The 21625-nt window shown below is 39.9% G+C and overlaps 1 protein-coding gene across 1 annotated transcript in view; it reads right to left on the bottom strand.

Annotated features, from left to right (window-relative positions):
* Positions 1-21625, bottom strand: part of CDH2 (cadherin 2) — a 259251-nt gene that overhangs the window by 79014 nt on the left and 158612 nt on the right. The window contains exon 3 of the mRNA XM_083187475.1: positions 7785-8011. Within this exon, the coding sequence (XP_083043601.1) occupies positions 7785-8011 (227 nt within the window). The remainder of the gene's footprint in view (positions 1-7784; positions 8012-21625) is intronic.

Below are 21625 nucleotides of genomic sequence, written 5' to 3'. Positions count from 1 at the left end.
CCTCATTTATATCTAAATGAAGTCACAGGAATAAGGGGACATCAATACTCTTTATACTTCACATCACATTTGTACATTTAAATCTTTTAATTACATTGGTTTATGTGTACATATGAATTAACGTTCTCTTTTCAAGTGGGCCTGAATGGTGCAAATGATATCCCACTGACAGTAATAGCTGGCACTCGATCACAGCCACATCAAAGGAATTGTAAAAATAAAGTCATTTTGTACAGCTTAAAAGGATTTGTGGACATGCTATATGATTATTCCCTATACTTTGGAGATTGTTAGAATATCTGGTTCCTCTAAATGAAATCTAGTTTTTGCATTTGGCAGCAGAATGATGTGTGGATACTGAGCATTCAGCAGAAAACACCTCGATACACCCAGCTCGTCCCATACATGCGTCTTGTGCAGATGCTAATTCATCTTACACCCCTGAACCCAAATCTTTGATGATAAGAACACCCAGGCATAAGTGTCTGTAACAGAACCCCTACTGTGTATGTATAAGACAGCTCTCTTGGAAGTTAAAATGCATCGCTGCATCTCTACATAAGACTCCTTTCTCTGATTGCTGAATAAATGAACAGTTTTGTAGGATTTATATTATCTCTCATTATCATATCTGCCACAATTCAGGCAGATAGTTTAAGTCAGTCTTGGGTTTGCTAAAATGTCATGCAAGTTCCAAAGACACATTTAATATGTGCTGGTAAAGAAGGTTTCAAATATTTATGACCCTATTTAATCCCACAGAATTAAATCTGTAATTATTTTAAACCTATGTCAGACAAGATGGATGCGCTGGATGACCCACTTTGCACACTGACCATTAATCTTTTTGTAGGTGTCAACACTCCTTTCTGTTCCTACTCAGGGATTCTGAGTCACGCAAGGCTCTCTTATAATGAACGTGTATCTCCTACAAAAATCGCCATTACAAAAGGAATGTGTAACAGCAAGTAGCATACCTGCTTTACTGTGGTAAATAGCTGTACTGGGAGGGTTTTCCTACATGAAAAAATGGCTTTATATCTTAAAACAGAACTGCTTTCACTGTGCAGATGGTGTCTAATAAACATATTTTTTTTTTTTTTCATTTTTAAAGCAATTGCATATACATTTCTACCTCAAATACAAAGTACATATTTGAGCTAACTGTCCTGATTTAGGATAGATTGACCATATTCTAGGGAGCTGCAAGGGCGTAACTACCATAGGTGCAAGGGGTGCAGCTGCTATGGGGCCCAGAGCTGAAGGGGGCCCATCTTTACTATCTATCTAATATTTTTTACATACATTTATCAGTAGAAATGGGGGTGAGTGCTCGCGCTAAATACCTCTTGTGGTGAGGGGGCTGCTGGGCTGGAGTGGTCCAGACTCCCAAAAGTACAGTATGATCGCAGGTGGGTAGCCTAGCGCTCACCTCTTATGTAACACAATGGTGTGTGTTGCACACCATTGTGTTACATAAGAGGTGAGCGCTAGGCTACCCACCTGCGATCATACATTTATCACCATCAGTTGCTAAATAGGGGGCCCTTACAAACTTTTGCTATGGGGCCTATGCATATGTAGGTACGCCTCTGGGGAGCTGTCTTGCCATCACCACAGCTAGGACATTTCTCACAACTGTTGGTAGTAACATAGCAGTAGTGAGTGTGTGCTGTACTAAACTGGTGTTATCAAGACAGGAAAGAAGAATGCGGTAGACCTAGGTGGTAGGCATAACTTCCTGTTGATGCCCACAAGCTCCCTTATGCCACAATTACATCCCCACTGTGAGGTTGTTATGCCACTGTCTTGATTCTTAAAAAGCAAGCTGAAACATCTGTCATTATCTCATTGGTTGGTTTACATGTGTAATGCGCCAGTAGCAGAACTTGTGGGTTGTGAGCCCAGGTGCAAAAATATAATTTGGGCCACCCTCCTCTACCCCAACCCGAGTTCATGATATGCAACACTGTAGTGGGTGACAGGGAGTGGCAGAGGGTGTCAGAGGCCCATGTGGGCCTCTTAGTCCTCAGGGGTCCTGTTGCACTGCACCTGCTGCACCAATGGTAGTTCTGCCAGTGTATCGCGCATATCTTCAGATTAACATTACATAATTACTGTTCTGACTCCAGAAATGTAAATGTTTATAGGGGCCTTCCAATAGGGGTAGGCTGGTGCCTCTAGAGATTCTTGGGAGGCAGGTGGAAAATGCTGCCCGGCATTTTTCTCTGCATGCCTCTAAGCCGGCTGATCTTTGTATAGAGCAGCGGTTCTCAAACTGTGGGGTCACGACTCCATATTGCTGACCACCAGGCTGATGACTTTTCTAATCTCAATCAGTGATTCAAGAAGTTGTTGAATTATCTGTTATTTTAGATTCTTCCCATCACTTTGTGCCTCCACAATGCTGCCATGTATGTGCTGTCTGCTGACTACACATGTGACGAGATAACTTTCTGTAGTAACTTGCTGGGGTCCTGTCATTATTTTTATTGTCTGATGTGGTCCCAGAGCAAAATAGTTTGAGGACCCCTGGTATAGAGCAATTGGCATTACACTACATGGGAGTACAGAGGGCAGCCGGCTGATAGGCAGGCACAGAAAGATGCTATGCAGCTGTTGACTGCAAATATCTCACAATCAGAGCAGCCAAGCAGTGTTTTCTACCGGCCTTCCAACATGCAGCCAGTGAATGTCACATGTGGGGTCCTCTTGTCCTCTTGTATTAATCAGGGGGTGGGGGGGGCATTTCAGTCTACAATTAAGTAAAGATGGCCCTGGGTTCATATCCTATATACCTACACTGATCATCGCCTCTCTGGGAGAGCCCCAAACAGTTAATGGGGCAGGGTCTTGCTATTAGCGCCATACCCCCTCCTGGTACCTTCTGTGTAATGTAACCCATGGGCTGCAGTGGCTAATGGCATTCGCTTTGAGGAACAAGCTCCAGAATGAGTTAAATATGAAAGTTCAGCAGCTTCCATTAAACACTACCGGGGCTGCTTTTGCTGGTGAAAATGGGAGAGACCACAGCAATTATCCCCATGTGCTGTGCATCCAGAGAATGCTTAATATTTGCATATAGCCCTTGAAAATGGGTATTTTAGGTGGATATTCTGCAAAACGTATTTGATGAATAGGCCCCTTAAATATAAGCAATGGTGTTACATGTATTATTATTTTCATTTGTCACTAGTAAAAACACTTATTTAACAAGCTGTGATTGTTATTAACCTTACATTACAAGTTTGTATTTATTCTGTTATCAACTGTGACACTACTAATTACAATGATGACTTCAGATAGCATTATACTGTCAAACACATATCTAAACTTGCAAGGCACTTTAAAATGGAATCAATAAACAGCTATTGTATTGATCCAAAGACAAATGCAGTGTACAATTAATATTCAAGTTCCCGAAGAGAGTACTGCAGAAATGTATTTATATTTTATTGTCAGAGTGCTATATCGGCCCCTACTTTTCAAAGGCCCTAATGTTGCCGAACATGGTTATTCTCTCTGACAATACATGGTTCACTGTAAACCTGGCAAGAGAGTGGAATACCTAAAACATCGTGCTCGATATATTTCAGTTAATGGGGGAAGTGTATCAAACCTTGGAGAGAAAGTAGATAACGATAAAGTACCATCCAATCAGCTTATAAAAATGAAAATTGATCGTTAGGAACTAATTGGTTACTACTTTGGAGGGTATTAAATCCGGTATTCCGACTGTTGGAATGTCCCAACAGTCGGAATCCCTGGCTGTTTTTGGTTGATCCGACAGTAACTCGACATCCGGTAGAGTGTCAGAAAGTCAGCGGATCGGCGAAAATGGTCACAGATTGTCGAACAACATCCGTGAATTCGACAATCTGCGGCCGTTTCCGACAAAACAGATCCAACTTTTTTAAAAGGACAGATTTGACACCCTTCAATGCTGTCGTTATTGAATAGGTGAGTGCCGATATTTCCCCACAAATTGAATACCCCCCTTTATTTCTCTCCAAGCATTGGTAAATACCCCCAAAAACCTATTAGAAAATGGATAGACAGCATCATTTTAAATTGTAAATGTCTTACAGAGGTAACAAAATGAGTTGTGCTAGGTTCAATACCTTATTTTAACAGCTTCCAATAAATTCTAAATTACAGCAGCAATTCAGATTTTGATTTAAGAATCTGTAGCTGTGATGCAATACAATTACCTTGTGTTTTACCACCATTATTTCTGTTAGAAATACAATTCTGAGCTTCAGCTATAAATGACAGAATTATTTTACTGATCCAAAGCTCCTTGTAAGATTCTCGTAATATTGGAAGAACATTATTAGGATTTATGAGATTTAACAGGAAAATGTCTATGGTTGGACAGATTTTCCCAAAATGACGCCAGTAATCATATCATAGCATTAAAAAAAAAAAAATCAAATAGTGCATCTATTTATCCGGCCCCATTTCACCTAAAAATCACACAATATTGGTATCAGTTATATACTGTATCTTGAATTAGGACAATAAAGTGATCAGGCCCCATTATTCTTAACATGGTGTCGGACACTTTTTCTATAACAGTCCCCAACAGTCTCTGACATCTAAAGTGGCTATTGGGGGTTATTTTGGGTATGTTTTTGAACTGCACATGCGCTGTGTGCGAGCGGCCACAGTAAACAAATTGTTCGCAAGGCACTCGCACACACAAGACTGCGGGCAGGGGGAGGCGGGCCAGGGGAAGCAGCCATGGAAACGCCCCGCATTTCATGGGTGTTTCCAGGATAAAGCTGGGCGTTCCCATGGAAGTTACCCAGTGATGCGGGTGTTGGGGGTGGGCAGCTGACATCACCCGATGTCAGCTGCCCGCCATGTTCTCCTCGAGAACACACGCAAAACTAAGACACTTCAGAGTGTCTTCGATTCCCGTATACCCTCCACATCATTCGATGGTCGGCGAATGGATGTTTACGTAAAACATCCATTCACAGCCGTGAGACCGAATTCTTCCTGTGAAGGTGGGCGGCGGCATTTGTGAAAGGTAGGCAGTGCTGCCTGTGAACCAGAATAACCCCCATTGTCACAAATGACTCTGCTCATGCACAACCTTATGGTCGCTTGTAAGCAGTGTCAGAAATTAAGTAATTGGCAATGATAGGTACCAATAGGTACAGATGTGTCCACTAATGCTAAACAGGCCTTCTCTGCATCTCTTGGCTTACACATATACCTCTGATGAAAACTGCTCACATGCAGTTGAAACGGCTGTCAGGTCGGCAGCTGTCTCTTTGTGCAATGATGTAATTGCAATAAATCCTTTATTTCTTCACCTACTACTATGTGCCGGCTCCAATCCTTTCTACGAGGGGGTAAGTGCTTTCTATTAACCACATTATGTGCCTGGCACTGGAACAGTTTTATCTTTAACCAGAGTGCCAACCTGAGAACCCAAACGGCTTACACACATATATATATATTATTTTTTTTTGCCCAAAATAGTCACAAAAGGATACAACAAACCACTTCGCAATGTGATATGTAACACTTGCATATTTGTTTGCAACTGAATGTGCTTCTGTATAGGAAGTGTTGCGATGCAGCCACCGCAGCTGTTTTCACACTAAGGGGGTGATTCTTGTTGGTTTACAAAAGCAAACTCCTTTAGTGGACAAAATCATGTGACGCTAGATGTACAGTATCAGGACACATCTGTATAACTTCATTATTATGTTCTTCACTGGGACAGATCTGCTGTCCTGGCTATCTGGTAAACAGGGCTGTATTTTCATTCCTTATCTTTGACATATGCAGTGATAAGGAATGAAAGAGGCAGGACAGCATTTTTTCATAAAAAGGCCAATATGTGTTTAAAGATTTTTTTATGAAACTCTTTGGGCCGGATTCAAATGTTTTTTTTTTTTTTGTGCTGGCAGCCACTACAGGGCGCCCAACAGAGCTATTCAGATGTAGATCTGTTCGGGTGCATATGGCTGCCAGAACCATTGTTTCAGCTTACTACCCCCCGGGTGGCAAACTAAAATTTGCGAAGAGTCGCCCGTTTTGGCAAGCAACCAGAATGTTTTGCATTATGCCCACGAGTTTGGTTGGGTTTAGCTGCTTTGTGTGCCTAAATCCAACCTTAATAAATGCGATCAGCATTAAGTAAAAAATAAATTGCATATTGCCCCACGATCTACAGTCTCTTTACACAAGAGATTGGGTGCGATATGACATTTGAATCTTTCCCTTTATGTCAATACTGTATATCCGTCCCTTTATGCATTAATATAACTAAAACAAGAAATCAAACACACTCTTGATTGCGATTACTAAGGTGAAACATCTGTTGTATTTTGGACTGTTTTGATTATTATTTTTTAATTGGGAAAAATACAAACACAAGTTTTTTGCTTCAATGCACTTCTTCAACCACTGAGCACATGAACAGTATGATGCATTTTGAAGTGCACTCTAAGGCTATAAAATAACCAAGACTCCTTCTATGAATACATAGTTTTCACCAGGTAGGGTTTATGGAACCCACTGCAAGCTATAATGTTTTTCTGTTTCTGGCCAAGGCGAAGACTGAATTGGTTTCACCGCACTATTAAAGATGTTCCAACCCACTTTAATCCCTGGTTTTCACTGATTGAAGCTCTATAAGATAAATCAGTATGACCCCATCATGATGTTGCAGAAAGGGGGGGTGGGGCAACCAGCACCAGGAAGTGCAACACTGCTGGAGCACCCTGAGGACACTCTTCAGCTGGCCATACATCTACAGATTTATTGTCAGATCTGGCTGGTTGGATGAAAAACCTGGTAATATCTGAATGACAGTTTTTGGCAGTTTTCCAGCATTTCAAAGTAAATGGTCATCTGTAATTTTCTCTCATCCATTACCAGGTATTTGTATGGCCAGCTTTAGTACTGTGCAGACTGAAAAGTGGGTGAATGAAGCATCTATAGGTCCCTTGTAAGGCAAAAGCAATGGCTGTAGAGCTGCGACAGTATCGACTCCAGATATTTCTCTAAAAACTCCTCTACAGTAGTTACAGCCCTGATAATATATTTCATTTCACAACATGGAATCTGATTTTTTCATTTGAGAACAAAAAGGTGTGTAACTGTAGCTAGCCCCCCTTTAGCATGGAGCACCATTACTTGCACAGTTATTCCAGCAAGAGCAAACTTGTGCTCCCATACCACCAACTTCAAGCCTTTATACCCCCAGGAAAATAGTTTAATGCAATATGAAACCACTTTAGCTTTGCAATGGACCTGTCAATCTATTAATGTTTATAAATGACTTCCGTGTTTCTGCTTATCTGAATGAATTAATACAAAATACGTCATAAAAAGGATTAATTTATAAGCCGTGGTAATTTACAGCGGCTAACTGAGTCACCGGGGGCTATTCAATTAGCCCTGATAGCGGGCCTTTTATGCTTCGTATACCTCACAAAGAACACAAAGCATAATCCCTGATAAACAACAGAAAACTGTTCTCGTGAAAAAGGACTTTAGTTCGATAGCCCAAAATTGACCATAGTGCAAACTTTGTGAAAAAAAAAAAACAAGTTATAGCAAGAAAATAAATAAAATGATCACGGCTAATAGTAAACTCCCTAAGTGTAGAGAAAATAATCATATAACAGTTTTATATCGCAATCATATTATCTCAGATAGTGACAAGTAGTATCCCCTTACAAGTAACAAAGACATTAATTATAGAAATAAAAATTCCACAGCCGTTTTCCAATTGGTAGAGGACATCTAAGTAAACCTACCGGTAGCGGATCTTTTGCATGTTGTGGTCTTAATGTGATTTCCACAGTGACGTGCCAAAGTTGCTTTGTTTCCTCATCTTGGGCGTAGACCAAAAACTCGGTCTGCTCAGGTGAAATGTCAAAAGTTCTTGCGGCAAATATAACTCCATCGTGATCGACCCGAAAGTCTGTAGGGTTACTGGTTTCATACTGTATCCGTCTTTGCGCACCGCAATCCGTAAACATCACTAGAGACAAGAAAACACAGAACAGGAGTCAGAACTGGAGGCATTTAAAGAAAGCAGTAAAACAATTGCTTAATCAATGGCAAAGTAGTAGGGAATACTCTGCTGGAATGCTGAAAATACAATCTGTTCAGGGTAAACCATAAACGAAAAAGATACTTCTGGCTGAAAGATGACATATTTATCGACAGGATCATTGCTTTAGATGGAACATTTGGAACCACAAGTGAATTTGAAGATCGTTAACTGACGTTTTATAAACTACTCTGCGATGAGAAGCTTTGGTTTCATATTGCCAGATATTCTGTAACACAGCTCTCAAAATCTATAAAATTGGACAGGAAGTATATATTGAAATAATAACATAATTAATAACTACATTTATAATCAATTATGCTTAATTATTATACTTATTTTAAATTGAACATGGTTAAATTACAGATGTTAGAATTTATTTTCCAGCAGATAATTTAATATTATGAAGCAAATTCTGTTTTTCAACCCCAACAGACCACTGCCTCTGGTAGCAAGTTTATACTGCTTTCACATTGCAGAAATGGGTAATGACACGGTATTCTTAAATGGCACTTTAAAACGGGTCTGAGCCTTGAGACCTTTCACATTGCAGGTGAAAACCGTTTTAAAAATCATTTAATACCATTCAAACATTCAACCCGTTTAACCCCCAAGGGACACGTTTCAAGCCATTGAAATAGAGCTGTTCAAACTGCCAAAAAAACGGCTTTGAACTGTGTAGGACTCTGCTTTTTAACCGTGTTGAAATACCGGTTAACTTTAACCGGTAAATCAACTCTGGCACTTTCACATTGCAGCCTTAAACGTTTTAAACTGGCAAAAAAACGGCAATATACCGTTTTAAAAGTGCGATGTGAAAGGGGTATTAGGGATATCTGCAGCAAAACGTTTATTTTGGCAAAAATTTGTCACATACAGTATCTTTTCCCAGGTTCCTAAAGGTGCAGCAATATCACTATATCACTATATGAAAATGAATAGACCGTTAGTATATGGAACTATCTGCATCTAAGTCAATGTGACATTACCAATAAAAAAAAATATGTTTATTAAAATTGTTTAAAAAAAAAAATCAAATACACAAACTTATGTAGTGACATGTAGCAATAAAAAAAAAATATTGGTGTGTGTTAAAACTCATATTTACCACATCAAAGGGGTGAAGGTGCCCATACACTGAGACTATTTGGTCCGATTTTTCGGGACGATTGGTCACAATCGGCCAAAATCGGACCAAGTAGACTGAGACTATATGGTCCGATTTCGGCCGATTGTGACCAATTGTCCCGATAAATCAGACCAAATTGGCTCTCCCTGACATGCCGTTGGGTCTAATGCATCAGACCCGACCAGATAGGAGGGAGAAGAGTGAAAGTGTGGCAGGCTTGGGCCCCACCTTCAGGTCCGGGCCCAGGTAACTAGTGCCCATCTCACACCACTTGCCGGCCATGACTGTATGAACCAGTATCAGGTGCTCATAGCACAAATTCACTACTTTTCTGCACAGGTGAATGGATCATGCCACCCAAATGTTCAAATAATGGGACAATGCAGTCCCCAGTGTTCACTGTATATACATGCATTACCTTTTTTTTTGTATTTACCTCTATAATTTCCAGGTAATACTCGAGTTCAATCAATATTGTAAACAGTGAGTGACTTTCAGCACTTCATGTTTCATAGTAGGCCTTTTCCTTGTGGATTTGTTTTTTAGGACAAATAGCTTATAGTCTATTCTAGGATGGCTTATCCAAATACATATCTATTGCCCACCTTCTAATAGATTCAAGAGTGGGTCCACTTGACACATCACCATGTAAGGGCCAGATGTCTTAAGCTTCAAAAAAGTGATAAAATGGAGAGTGATAAACAACCAGCCAATTAGCGCATAACTGCCATGTCACAGACTGGGTTTAAAATGACAGTTGGGAACTGATTGGCTAGTTGTATCACTTTTGAAGCTTGATACATCTGGCTCTACGAAATATAGATGGCGTAGAAAATGCGGACTCATTTTACATCAGTGGGTTAAGGAATATTTGGGGAAATGATGCACCTTTAAACAAATTTGTTAAAACAAATCAAAATTTGGTTTATAAGCATTCTGGTTAGGGCAGGGGTTGTGCAGGAGAGGCCTGATTTGTCGGTACAGTTCATAGGTTAGGGCCCCTCCTAAATGTCTAAAGTTACAGTTTGTATATTCTTTTCATTCCTTTCTCTGAACTGTTGTAAAGGAATAAATGTGGTGTGTGTGCACCACAAACAATAAGATGCAATTCTTCTGATACAGTCTATAAAATGAAACCATCTGCCTGCTGCAATGGGTAATGTACGTTTCCAGCTGGTAAATCATAATGGAGGTCTGCTGCAAGTTATAAAACCCTGCACTGCTGCAGTGATATAACTATGTATTTTATGCATATATCATTGTTAATCAAATGTACTTAAAAATACATTGTTCTATAGAAGAAGCATCTGAATGGTTATTTACTAAGAGTTCTACTAAAGATGGAAAGATTGTAAGCTTGCAGCAGGGCCCTCTAACCCCCAAATCTGTCTGTTGTTACCCAGTTTGTTTTATCACTGTCTACTATTGTAAAGCGCAACGGAATCTGCTGTGCTATATAAGAAACTGTATATAAATAAATGTTGCACAATAGCAACCAACAAGTTTATATGTATTATCTTCTAGAACAGTGGTTCTCAAACGTGGTCCTCAGGGCCCCACACAGTTCACGTTTCCCAGGTCACCCAACAGGTGCACTTATTACAGACTGACACTTTGTAAAAGATCCACAGGTGGAGATAATTATTTCACTTCATTCTGTGAGGGGACATGCAAAACATGCACTGTGTGGGGTCCTGAGGACTTAAGGTGCCCACAGACGCATCGATCCCGGCGTGCGTTCTGTGCTTAACTAGCACACATCGCATCACATCGTATGCCTTGTGCATGCGATGCGATAAAAAGCAAATACAAAAAGTATGTGCAGCACATACTTTTTGTACTGTGCAATGAGGTGCCGCGGGAGCGCGCACCCCATCGCATAGCATCGCACCGCCGGGATCGGTGCGTCTGTGGGCAACTTGACTTTGAGAACCTGAGTTCTAGGAGATGCTAAATAAATAAGTAGAATTTGGCTGGTTGCTATGGACAACGGCACATCTTTAATAGAACTCCAATCTTAGTAAATAAACCTGGAAAACTGAATAAAAATAGAAAACTGTACAATATAAGTGAATTACACAGAAATGTATACAGTGTTACAACATTTCCGTTGATCTATCTCAGTAAATAGTCATTTCAATTGAATTAGGAACCATTTTGAGAACAGCAGAACCGAACCAAATACAACATGACTTCAATATAAACAACCCTGGGATGTTTATGAGCAAATGGATACTTACCCGAATGGCCTACTGTACTTCAAAATATTGCCACTACTTATCATTCAATATTAGAAGCAGAAACTACTGTACATTGCAAGTAACCTCTTACAGTGAATCATTCAGACAAGAACAATTTCCAACAGTAACAAGAGTTCCACTCATATATGGAGCCTAAGTGACTGTCTTTATGCGCTCCCAGCTGGAAAAAAAAAAAAAGAATACAGTACAATACATTCTCATAAGGAAACATTAAAATGGAAGAGACAGTTAAAAGTGTCATACTGTAGTTAGTGACTTCCATTCCCTTAGCAATGTGACCTTACATGATGACCCCATTTGTCAAGGGCACATTTTGAAATTCAGCAGCTGGGTAAGAAAACATATGGAATCCCATGAATTAACCTTTAATGTCTAAAGCCAGAAGGGAAATGCAATTCTTTTTTTCAAACGCCACATGATACAGAAGATGAACTAGTGAACAGACAATCTAACCACACTTTAGTTATTTAAAATGCTTTGTAAGGTTTTATTGCAATGAATCTAAAGTGTTTGCCGATCTGTATAATTCACAATGAAGTATTAAGAGTATTGTTAGAAAATATGTCTATTAGGCTGGAAACACACATGGCAAATGTACATGGTGCCTGGCCTGGCCGCAACCAATCTAATGGCTGGTGAGGTTTACGGATAAACAATCTTGTGCATACACACTTAACAATTGCCTGCTCAGAACTGCATGGAAACGCTGCAATTGTGGTATCCATGATTTACCATGCACCCCATTGCGGTTGCACAAGCAATGTATCTAAGGACAGACAATCCCATTCACAAACTTTTCTATTATAAAAACTGTTCAGTTTGCACTTTGTATTTGTGGCTTAAGTTGCAGGTAACACCTAAGTGACACAACACTAGAGGCCATTCACACTGGGTGATTTGGAGCGAAAGGCAGTTTAGTTTTTTCGTTAAAGCTGCCCAGTGTGTACAGGCCAGTTATGAGCGGTGATCGCTGATGCGCATTCCTGCATCAACACCAGCAGATGAGAGATGGGGTGGATGGCGTACCATAGCGTACTGCTAATGGAAATTTGTCTACCCTTGGGAAAATCGCTTAGATGGGCGAAAATCTCTCAGTGTGTATGGACCTTAACAATCACACTTAAAGTGGCTGACAGGGGTGCGTGGTTGTCCACAACACTCCCACTACCCTACTTCTCCTAAGCATCACATAGCTCATGTACAATACAGCTTTAAACTAATTAAGTGGTAGAAGCTTAATATTACATAGTTGTGACAAGTACTTCACTACATGAGTGAAACATGAAGGATCAAACTGCATCTCACTAAGGGGCATATTTACCCCAATCAGCAACTCAGATGTGGTTTTGATGCAATAATTTTGACTACATTCACAATGCCATTTTTTTTATATATATAGCTAAAATTAATTATAATTTGCATTCTGGGACAGAGTTTACAAGAAAGCTCTGTCCCTTATTCTAGTTCACTCTTTCTGACAAAATCCTTCTTAGATGGACAAAACCATGTGCACTGCACTGCAGGTGGGGCAGATGTAACATGTGCAGATAGAATTAGATTTGGGTGAGTTATTTTGTTTCTGTGCAGGGAAAATACTGACTGCTTTATTTGTACACTGCAATATAGATCTCACTTTAAAGAAAAACCCCACCCAAATCTAACTCTCTCTGCATATGTTATATCTGCCCCACTTGCAGTGCACATGGTTTTGTCCATTTGAGAAGGAATTTGCCTCTAAGAGTGAACTAGAATAAGGCCCAAAATACCATGAGAATGCATCTTCATTGGCTTTGACTACCCATCCATTTTGCTCTTGCCTGAGTGCCCCCCAGTATAAAATATATTCCCCTAATGTGCTGCTGTCCAGCTCCTAGTCATCTTTCCCATATCCCATATGTGTTTTAAATAAATAAAATAAAACTAACCTTACAGTAATTCAGGGATTGGCGATTGGTTGGCTGCTTCTCTGTGACCCAGTCATCTGATAGGTGTGGTCAGCTGAGGAGAAGACCGCCAATCACTGATCTCTGAATTAAGATAAGTTTGATTTTATTTTTTATTAAAAACTATTTTTATTCTCTGATCAGCCCTTAGCTATTAGCCACACTGGCTGATCACAGAAGCTTGCTCTGTTCTCTCCTCTGCTTGAATACATTCATGAAGGGCAGATCATGAATATGGAAAACAGATGAAAAGTCTCTAGAACGTCATTTGAAGATAGTTTTCGTCAGGCTCCCTCCATTAGTATTATACAATTTGGATTTGGTAAATTTGAAACCGATAGCATTTCCCATTACAGGTATGGGAAATGTGATATATCTATATACACAAATGCAAATTTGAAGGCATGAGGAGGACTTTTTCATATTCTCCCCCAAAAGACCTTCTATAGAAGGGATTCTGAAAAAAATGTCGGTAAACAAAAGTGTATATATATAAGTGGATGGAAGGGCGGCACTCAGACGACTTGGAAATAAATGTAGACCACAACAGTGTCACATCAATGTTTCGAGATTTATTCTCATCTTGAAATGTTGATGTGACACCATTGTGGTCTACATTTATTTTCAAGTCGTCTGAGTGCCGCCCTTCCATCCACTTTCACATTGCTGCCCCTGAAGAGGGTGTCAGACTGGGAAGGAAGCAGGTGCATCTATTAGAACGTAGAGCAATGGAGTGCCGGCACTCTTCTATACAGATGGAGCCGGCTTTATCTTTGGCCGGCGCTCGCCAGATCCCTTGCACTGGCGATAGAGACTGGGACGCGCGTGCGTCACGCGCACGTGCGTTCCAGTATCATGGAGGCTGGGTAGCGTCTCCCTGCCCATCTCCACTTCAGGGAGACACGTCCCAGTTCGGGGGGGAGGGGGGGGCGGCGAGGGAGACCAGCGAGGGAGGCGGCGGGGACCGGCGGCAGGCTCCGTTTGCCAAGGGGCACGCAAGCATTTCGTGCCCCTGGCGGTAGGCGACCGCTGGCGGTGCTGGCGATAGAATCGCCAGCCCCTGCAAAGTTAAGCCCTGCTCCATCTGTATATATATATATATATATATATATATATATATATATATATATATATATATATATAATTTGTTTAACTAAAATATATACAAAAAGTATAATTTTGTGATATTATTGTTTGTCCCTTTGGCTAGCAATAAATAGTATCAGAATGCTAGGTCAACAGTAAATTGGTTGGCAGTCACAGGTTGACTCCATATGGTCAGCAACCATAAGCTCAGTAGGTACAAAAGGTCAACTTGGTAAAAAGGTTAACATGTTAAAAGGTTGACATGTTAAAAGGTAGACGGTGCTTAAGGTGGATAGAATTAAATGGTTAACAAGACAGTAGTAGACACACATATGGTTGACTATTTTTTTTTAAATCATCTTTTTCAATAATCCATGTTGACTACGATTGAATAGTAAGTTGTGACAAGCACAGTGGCACATGGCAACTTGCCAGAAGGGTGGCAAGAAAAACATACTACTAATTGGGTGTCTCATGTTTTAAAATAGTAAGAAACACACCCAAAAAATATAAATGTGTCGACTGTTCCCATGTTTACTGTTAACCTTTTGACTATGTCAACATTTTGTACCTGTCTACCTTTTCAGATGTTTAGCTTTAACATGCTGGCCTATTGACCCTGATGACCTTTTGACCCTGTCCGCCTTGCATGTTGACCATACGGGACCAACCTATTGATTGTCCTACTAATTATGCACTTCCTCAAACAAGGACCCAAAGCTGTACAACCAATGCACAGTAGTTGGTTTGTGCTTCATAAATTATTTTCAGTGTGAACCATTGCCAATTATAATGTATATCGGTGCATCCAAGTGAAAGATGACACATACAGTAAGTGCTAAAAGGTGTGAGATACACTATAACTAGGAACTGTATACTAAACACTAGGTACAGTATATTATGCATTCTACACCAACACATCATGCCTGTTAAATCCCAATATCTATACAGAACATAATTAAGGTGTTTTTATCAGCAACACAAAAAAAAAATAGTACTATACAATGAGCACGGTGATGAGAATGTAATAACTAGCCATCACCGTTACCTATTTCAATAGTACACAATTGCTATTTCACTCCATTCAGCACTGGATGTGGATTTATTGGCCTTGTGCCTTTTTTCAACCTTACGAGCTAAATTACGGCATACATTACCGTCAGATGTTCAATGTGACACCTTGCCAGCACTAGAGAAATATTATATACTGTATATGTTTAAAAGGAACTTGCTAAGTTCAGAGTGTTTTTGCAAAGTGAATTATATCTCTATATCACTACAGGAACAAAGAGCATACAGTTTAAAGACACACAGCAGAATGCCCAAGGCCAAGAAAAATGACTAACAAGAGCGGGTATTGTCCAAAGGCAGGTGGCAATGTGCCATGTGTAGTGTTTTGTTTCTTGGATGAAACATCTTTCTTTGTTAAATATGTTATACTGTAGTTTAGTAATCAATAATTACATAAGAATAATAAGCATTAAGCCACTTTCGTGAGCAGGACAGTAAACTGACCAGCATCATATCAGAGGGCATATGGAGTAAACATTATACTTTGTTCAAGTAAATACAGGTTGTAAGTTCATACTGCATCTTCTAAATGCAAGGGATAGAGGAGACTGTTCAATCCTAATCCTTCTGGACCTCTCTGTAGCATTTGCACCATTGATCATGGGATTCTAATTGAGCGCCTGAAGAAGTTCTGTGGTCTGGGTGGCACAGTCCTTAGCTGGTTCAAATCATTTCTCGCTGGCAGGTCACAGATGGTTTCATTGTGAGCATACTCTTCACCACCAGTGCCATTATCTTGTGGTGTCCCACAGGGTTCTATACTATCTCCCATGCTTTTTGCAGTATACATGCTTTCACTGGGTGACATTATTAGACGTCATGGCCTGGTCTACCACTGCTATGCAGACGATACATAACTGTACCTGTCCATTGCTCCAGTCACTGATAACACAATAACAACCATAAATGGCTGCCTAGCTGAGCTCCAGGAGTGGATGAGTGCCAGTTGGCTGAGACTGAACCGAAATAAAACCGAAGTCCTGATGATAAATCAGGCAGACGGCAGCATAGTCAACTGACAGGTCTTACGCTGGGGGGAAAAGCACTAAAAAACTCTGATCATATGTGGAATCTTGGTGTTGTCCTGGATAGTGGCCAGACACTTAAAAATCAGGTGTCAGCCACAATCAAATCTTCATTCTATCATCTAATACCCCTTTCACACCAGAAATTAAGGGACAAACCCAGGAATTCAGTTCCCGGGACAAGCAGGGACATTCCTGGGTTTGGACCCATTCACACCAGAAAAGTCCCTGCATTTTCTGGTGTGTGAAGGGGGCGGGAAGGAGACTGGCAGGAGGTGGGGAAGAGGCAGGCAGTTGGCGGGAAGGCGTCGGGCAGTCGGCGGCAGAGGTGGGCAGGAGGTGGTGAGAATACTCAGCCGGTTGCTGGTCCTCTGTGCAGGCCGGGGATCCACACAGGCAGCGGCGCAAATGACAGGACAGGCGGCGGATGAAGATGACGCAGCTCTCCGGCGCCCTCACTGCCGCCGGAGAGCTGCGTCATCATCATGCACCGCCTGTCCCATCATTTGCACCCGCCGCCTGCGTCAATTCCCGGCCGGACAGGACACAGAGGACAGGCCACCCGGGTAAATATATCCTACACCATTCACACCAGCCAGGTCCCTGGGTTGAGCCCGGGAACAACCCTGCTACCTAGCAGGGTTGGATTGCCGGCAGATTAGCCCAGTAATTTGTCCCGGGAACCTTTTACACCAGCGCTGGTACTGGGTTGTTCCTGGACTAAACCCGGGAATTTAGGCTGGTGTGAAAGGGGTATCAGGAATATAGCCCGAATCAAGCACTTAATTCCCTCAGAAGACGTGCCTAAAGTCATACATGCATTTATATCATCACGCCTAGACTAATGCTCTCTACCTGGATCTCCCATCAAAAGAATTGCAGCCGCCAGACTATTAACTAACCAGCCCCTCGCCTGCCACATAACTCCCATTCTCTAAGCCCTTCACTGGCTACCTGTAAAATGGCAAATAGTTTTCAAGATTGGCTTACTCACTTTCAAGGCCCTACATGACCAGAGTCCAAGGTACCTGCAGCAGCTTCTGATTCCTTAATGTCCTACTCGATTTCTTTGATTCGTTGAAGAAGGACTACTAACAGTACCCAGAATTTCCCTGAATTCATCTGGGGGTCGAGCTTTCAACTTTGTTGCTCCAACTCTATGGAACTCTCTTCCTCGCACAGTGCGAGAAGCCCCCACTGTAGAATACTTTAAACATAGACAAAAGACGTATCTATTTACTCAAGCATTTTACTGATTCCTACTGTTAAGCTTGTTGTGTATTTTGAGCTGTAAAGACAATGGTAAAGCACTTTGAGTCCTATTGGGAGAAAATTGTTATATAAATATCATTATTATTATTATTATTATTATTATTAATAGTACAATATTAAAACTTGGAGGCAATAAGAATCTGAAAAAGGTTTGGGAAGATAGCAAATTGAATAAAGAACATTATACAGGTACATGTCTTGTTTGAAAATTGACACACATATATGGGGTGTTTATCAAAGCTCAGAGAGAAATAACATTTTGAGAGACAAAGCACCACCTAATCAGCTCCTAAATGTCATTTTTCAAACACAGTCTGAACACGTAAAGTAGAAGCTGACTTGCCAGTCCTTTATCTCCCACAATTTTAGCTCTATCTCAGCTTTGATAAATACTACCCATAATATTCATCCTGTGAATGAAGATATCTAAAAATAATTATAGAAGATAAAGAGAAAACTGGTCTTTTCATCTGTAGTCACAAAGGATGAAACAGTACCAGAAAAAGCTTGCATGGCAATAGCCCGTGCACACTGATCTAACACAAGAGGAGGTATGGTTATGATTAAATAAGATTAAATAAGATTTAAATAAGAATGAGATAAAGCACCTAGTCCAGATGGCACCCGCCCATGGGTGCTGAAGAAACGAAGTTTGGTAATTGATAAACTACTATTTCTTAGATTTATAGACTATCTTGGTACCACAAGCTTGGGAGGAAGCAGATGTGGTACCATGCTTTATAAAAGGAATACAATTGCAATTAGGAAATTATATAGTTGTTGGGAGCTGATTTTCAACGTGGATGAATTAGTTGAATGGATTCTCAGATAGTAAACTCTGAAATCTATTGTGTAAAATAATAATATAGCAATGTCAGCATGGTTTCTTGAAACAAATAAGATTACTTTCATTTTGTGTTTGGTACTGTTTTTTTACTTAACCCTTTGAGTACCAACACCTCTATGAGATGTGTTCAAAATATCCACAAAAAATGCCAGCGTCACTAACATTTGTTATATAAAATCAAATAAAAAAATGTTATGTAGAAAAGATTATATTTGCTATAAAAGGTAGACATTACAGGTCATTATGATAAAATGTTTGCTTGTCAATTTTCACACCTATTTAGACAAATTCACTTGGCGCACAAAGGGTTAATTCAGTAGTCCAGTGCAAAAAGGTGAGAGCCCTATGTCATGGGGATATACACAGTATGTACATTGAAGAACTATTTAAAGGACAGAGGACAAAATATTTTTTTAGAAATGTAACATATTTATACTATGCTGCATTTCTAAATGTTGTATTAAGAAAACAGTTTTCGTGTCCTGGATAATTTTTTGATTATTAAATTTGCAGATGGCCTATATCGTTAAATGTCCATATTTCTGATGGAGCTACATTATGTAGGCTTATTAATATACAGCAGTATAGTCATTTTCTAGAGAGATTTAGACAAAATTGCAAACTGGGCCGTGAAATGGTAGATAAGATTTAATGTAGATGAATGTAGGGTTTCACATTTAGGCCCTAGTAATATCTATGCTGCGTACACATAAAATAGAATACATTTGGGGAAGCTGAAACGGAAGGCATTTAGGAATACTAATCTACTGATAATAACTGCAGACAGCAACAGGAAATGGTGCATAGAATGGTAAAATCTCTGGGTGCGCAAAAAGGGGAGATACATTGTGTAACCATTCACTAATTAGACCACATCTGAATAAAGAATACAGTTTTAGAGACAACACATAGGGGGAATTCAATTAGGGGGACGTGCTGCATCATTTGATCCGTTGGAATTGGGAGTTGATTGCATGTGCTTTTAAGCACATGCAATTGGTCGTTTGATGGCTCATACAACCAGCGTAATTTGAGTGGCAGTTTTTTAGGCAGTTTAGGTGCATACAATGGATTGTGAGACGACTGGGCGTATGCAGCAGCTGGATTGTATGATGGATTGTATGACGGATTGTGAGTACATTTTGTGTCAAAAAAACAGAAAGGGCTGCTGGAAAGTTGAAGAGAAAGTTGTACACAATCATGATTGTAATACAGGTCTTTCTGATGTATGGCCACCTATACAGTAGTGACAACACATAGGGTAGGTCTGTGAAATGATCATAGATTCTACACCAAGAATCAATGCAATTAAAATATATAAATAGTCAGGGTTGCTTTTTTCAAATCAATTTCTTTTGTAATTAACTTTTTAATGTAATACTGTTTGTTATAATAATACTTTGAAACAATGCTTTGTATTAGAAACCTTGATCAACCATGTTTTATTGTTTTCAACCTTTTCAATACAGTTATTAGGCTTTGATATGATTAAATAAGTTAAAATCTTTCAATAAAATCAATTTTAGACTAAACATAATTAAGACATGCAAAAATACTTTTCAGAGAAATGCACAAACACAAAAAAAGATGTGTCACTGGATATGTCACAAAGTTTTGTATTGAAGAAAACATGAAGATTAAGGGGGGTATTCAATGTCTGTCGAGCTCCTTATTTTTGTTGAGCTTTGTTGTTTTCTCGACGAGAGGTTGGTTATTTATGAGGTCGCCTATTCATTGTCTAGTTTTCTCGACTTGTCGAGCAGAGCTCACCTGATTTGGTTTTCGGTTTGCTCGACTGTCGAGTTGAACATAACTCGACTTGTCGAGTTATTTTGGGTAAAATCTGTCGAGATAATTCCTGCAGCCTATTCAATGTCAAAGAATTCACCTGACCTCGACTGTTTGAAATCACTCTTCCCTCAAATTTAACTCGACAATTATTTCTGTCGTGACAAGGGAGTTTCTCTTGTTGCATGTTCATAAAGTGTTAAATGTATATGCAGGATTGTACTAATGTTTGTAGTGCTTATCTTGACTTCTGTCTTTGTGATATTTTGCTAAATATTCCTCTTTTGATTAACTTTACATTTGCTGCATGTTTATATGGTATGCTTTAACCCATTATTCCATTGTCAGCATCAGTTTTCAGCTTGTATTATTATGCATTTGTTTAAATTATTTCATTTGGCATATAAGAAGTATTATCTTTTTTTCTGCTCACCTTTCATGTTCACTGTGCTGCATTTTGCCCATTGAAAGTCTTCTGTATACATGTCTATTTATGTCTACTTCTGGTTTGATCAAACACCTATGTTTAGTTTGTTTGTTGCCATTCTTTTGTTTATTTCTACAATGCAATGCATTGCAATTTACCTCAGAGCTCTCATTCCTGTACTGAGACTTCAGGGAGATACCAGCATTGTGCAGTCTGCTGATTTGGAAATGGTTTTTATAGGAGAATTTTCATTTTTAACAAGATATCTACTTTTATATAATTGACTATAAAAATGAAGCCTATCTCTGACAATTGCCACTTTCCTCTAGGGGAGAACTCGACTTGTCGAGCAGGGAAGAACTCGACTTGTCGAGCAGGGGAGAACTCGACTTGTCGAGCTAAATTTTCAGTTAGCAAAATGAGAAAAACAAATGCAAATGCTCGACAATTCAGACTGTTACTGGTGGGATTGAAATTACAGTTTGAATAGGCGAGAACTCGACTTGTCGAGCTAAATATTCATGTCGAGCAAAACGAGAAAAACAAATGCTCGACAATTCGGACTGTCACTGGTGGGATTGAATACCCCCCTAAATCATGAGGTGTTTCTTTGTGTATTGCCTGTTTAATGTCTTGGGGTTGTTTAATCTTTAAGACTGTGAGTGTGTGGTTTTTCCTGTCCTATGGGAATGT

This window comes from Crinia signifera, chromosome 5 (assembly GCF_055691185.1).
Source record: "Crinia signifera chromosome 5, ASM5569118v1, whole genome shotgun sequence".
Classification (NCBI taxonomy): Eukaryota; Metazoa; Chordata; class Amphibia; order Anura; family Myobatrachidae; genus Crinia; species Crinia signifera.
This window is presented reverse-complemented; position numbering and strand designations above follow the sequence as displayed.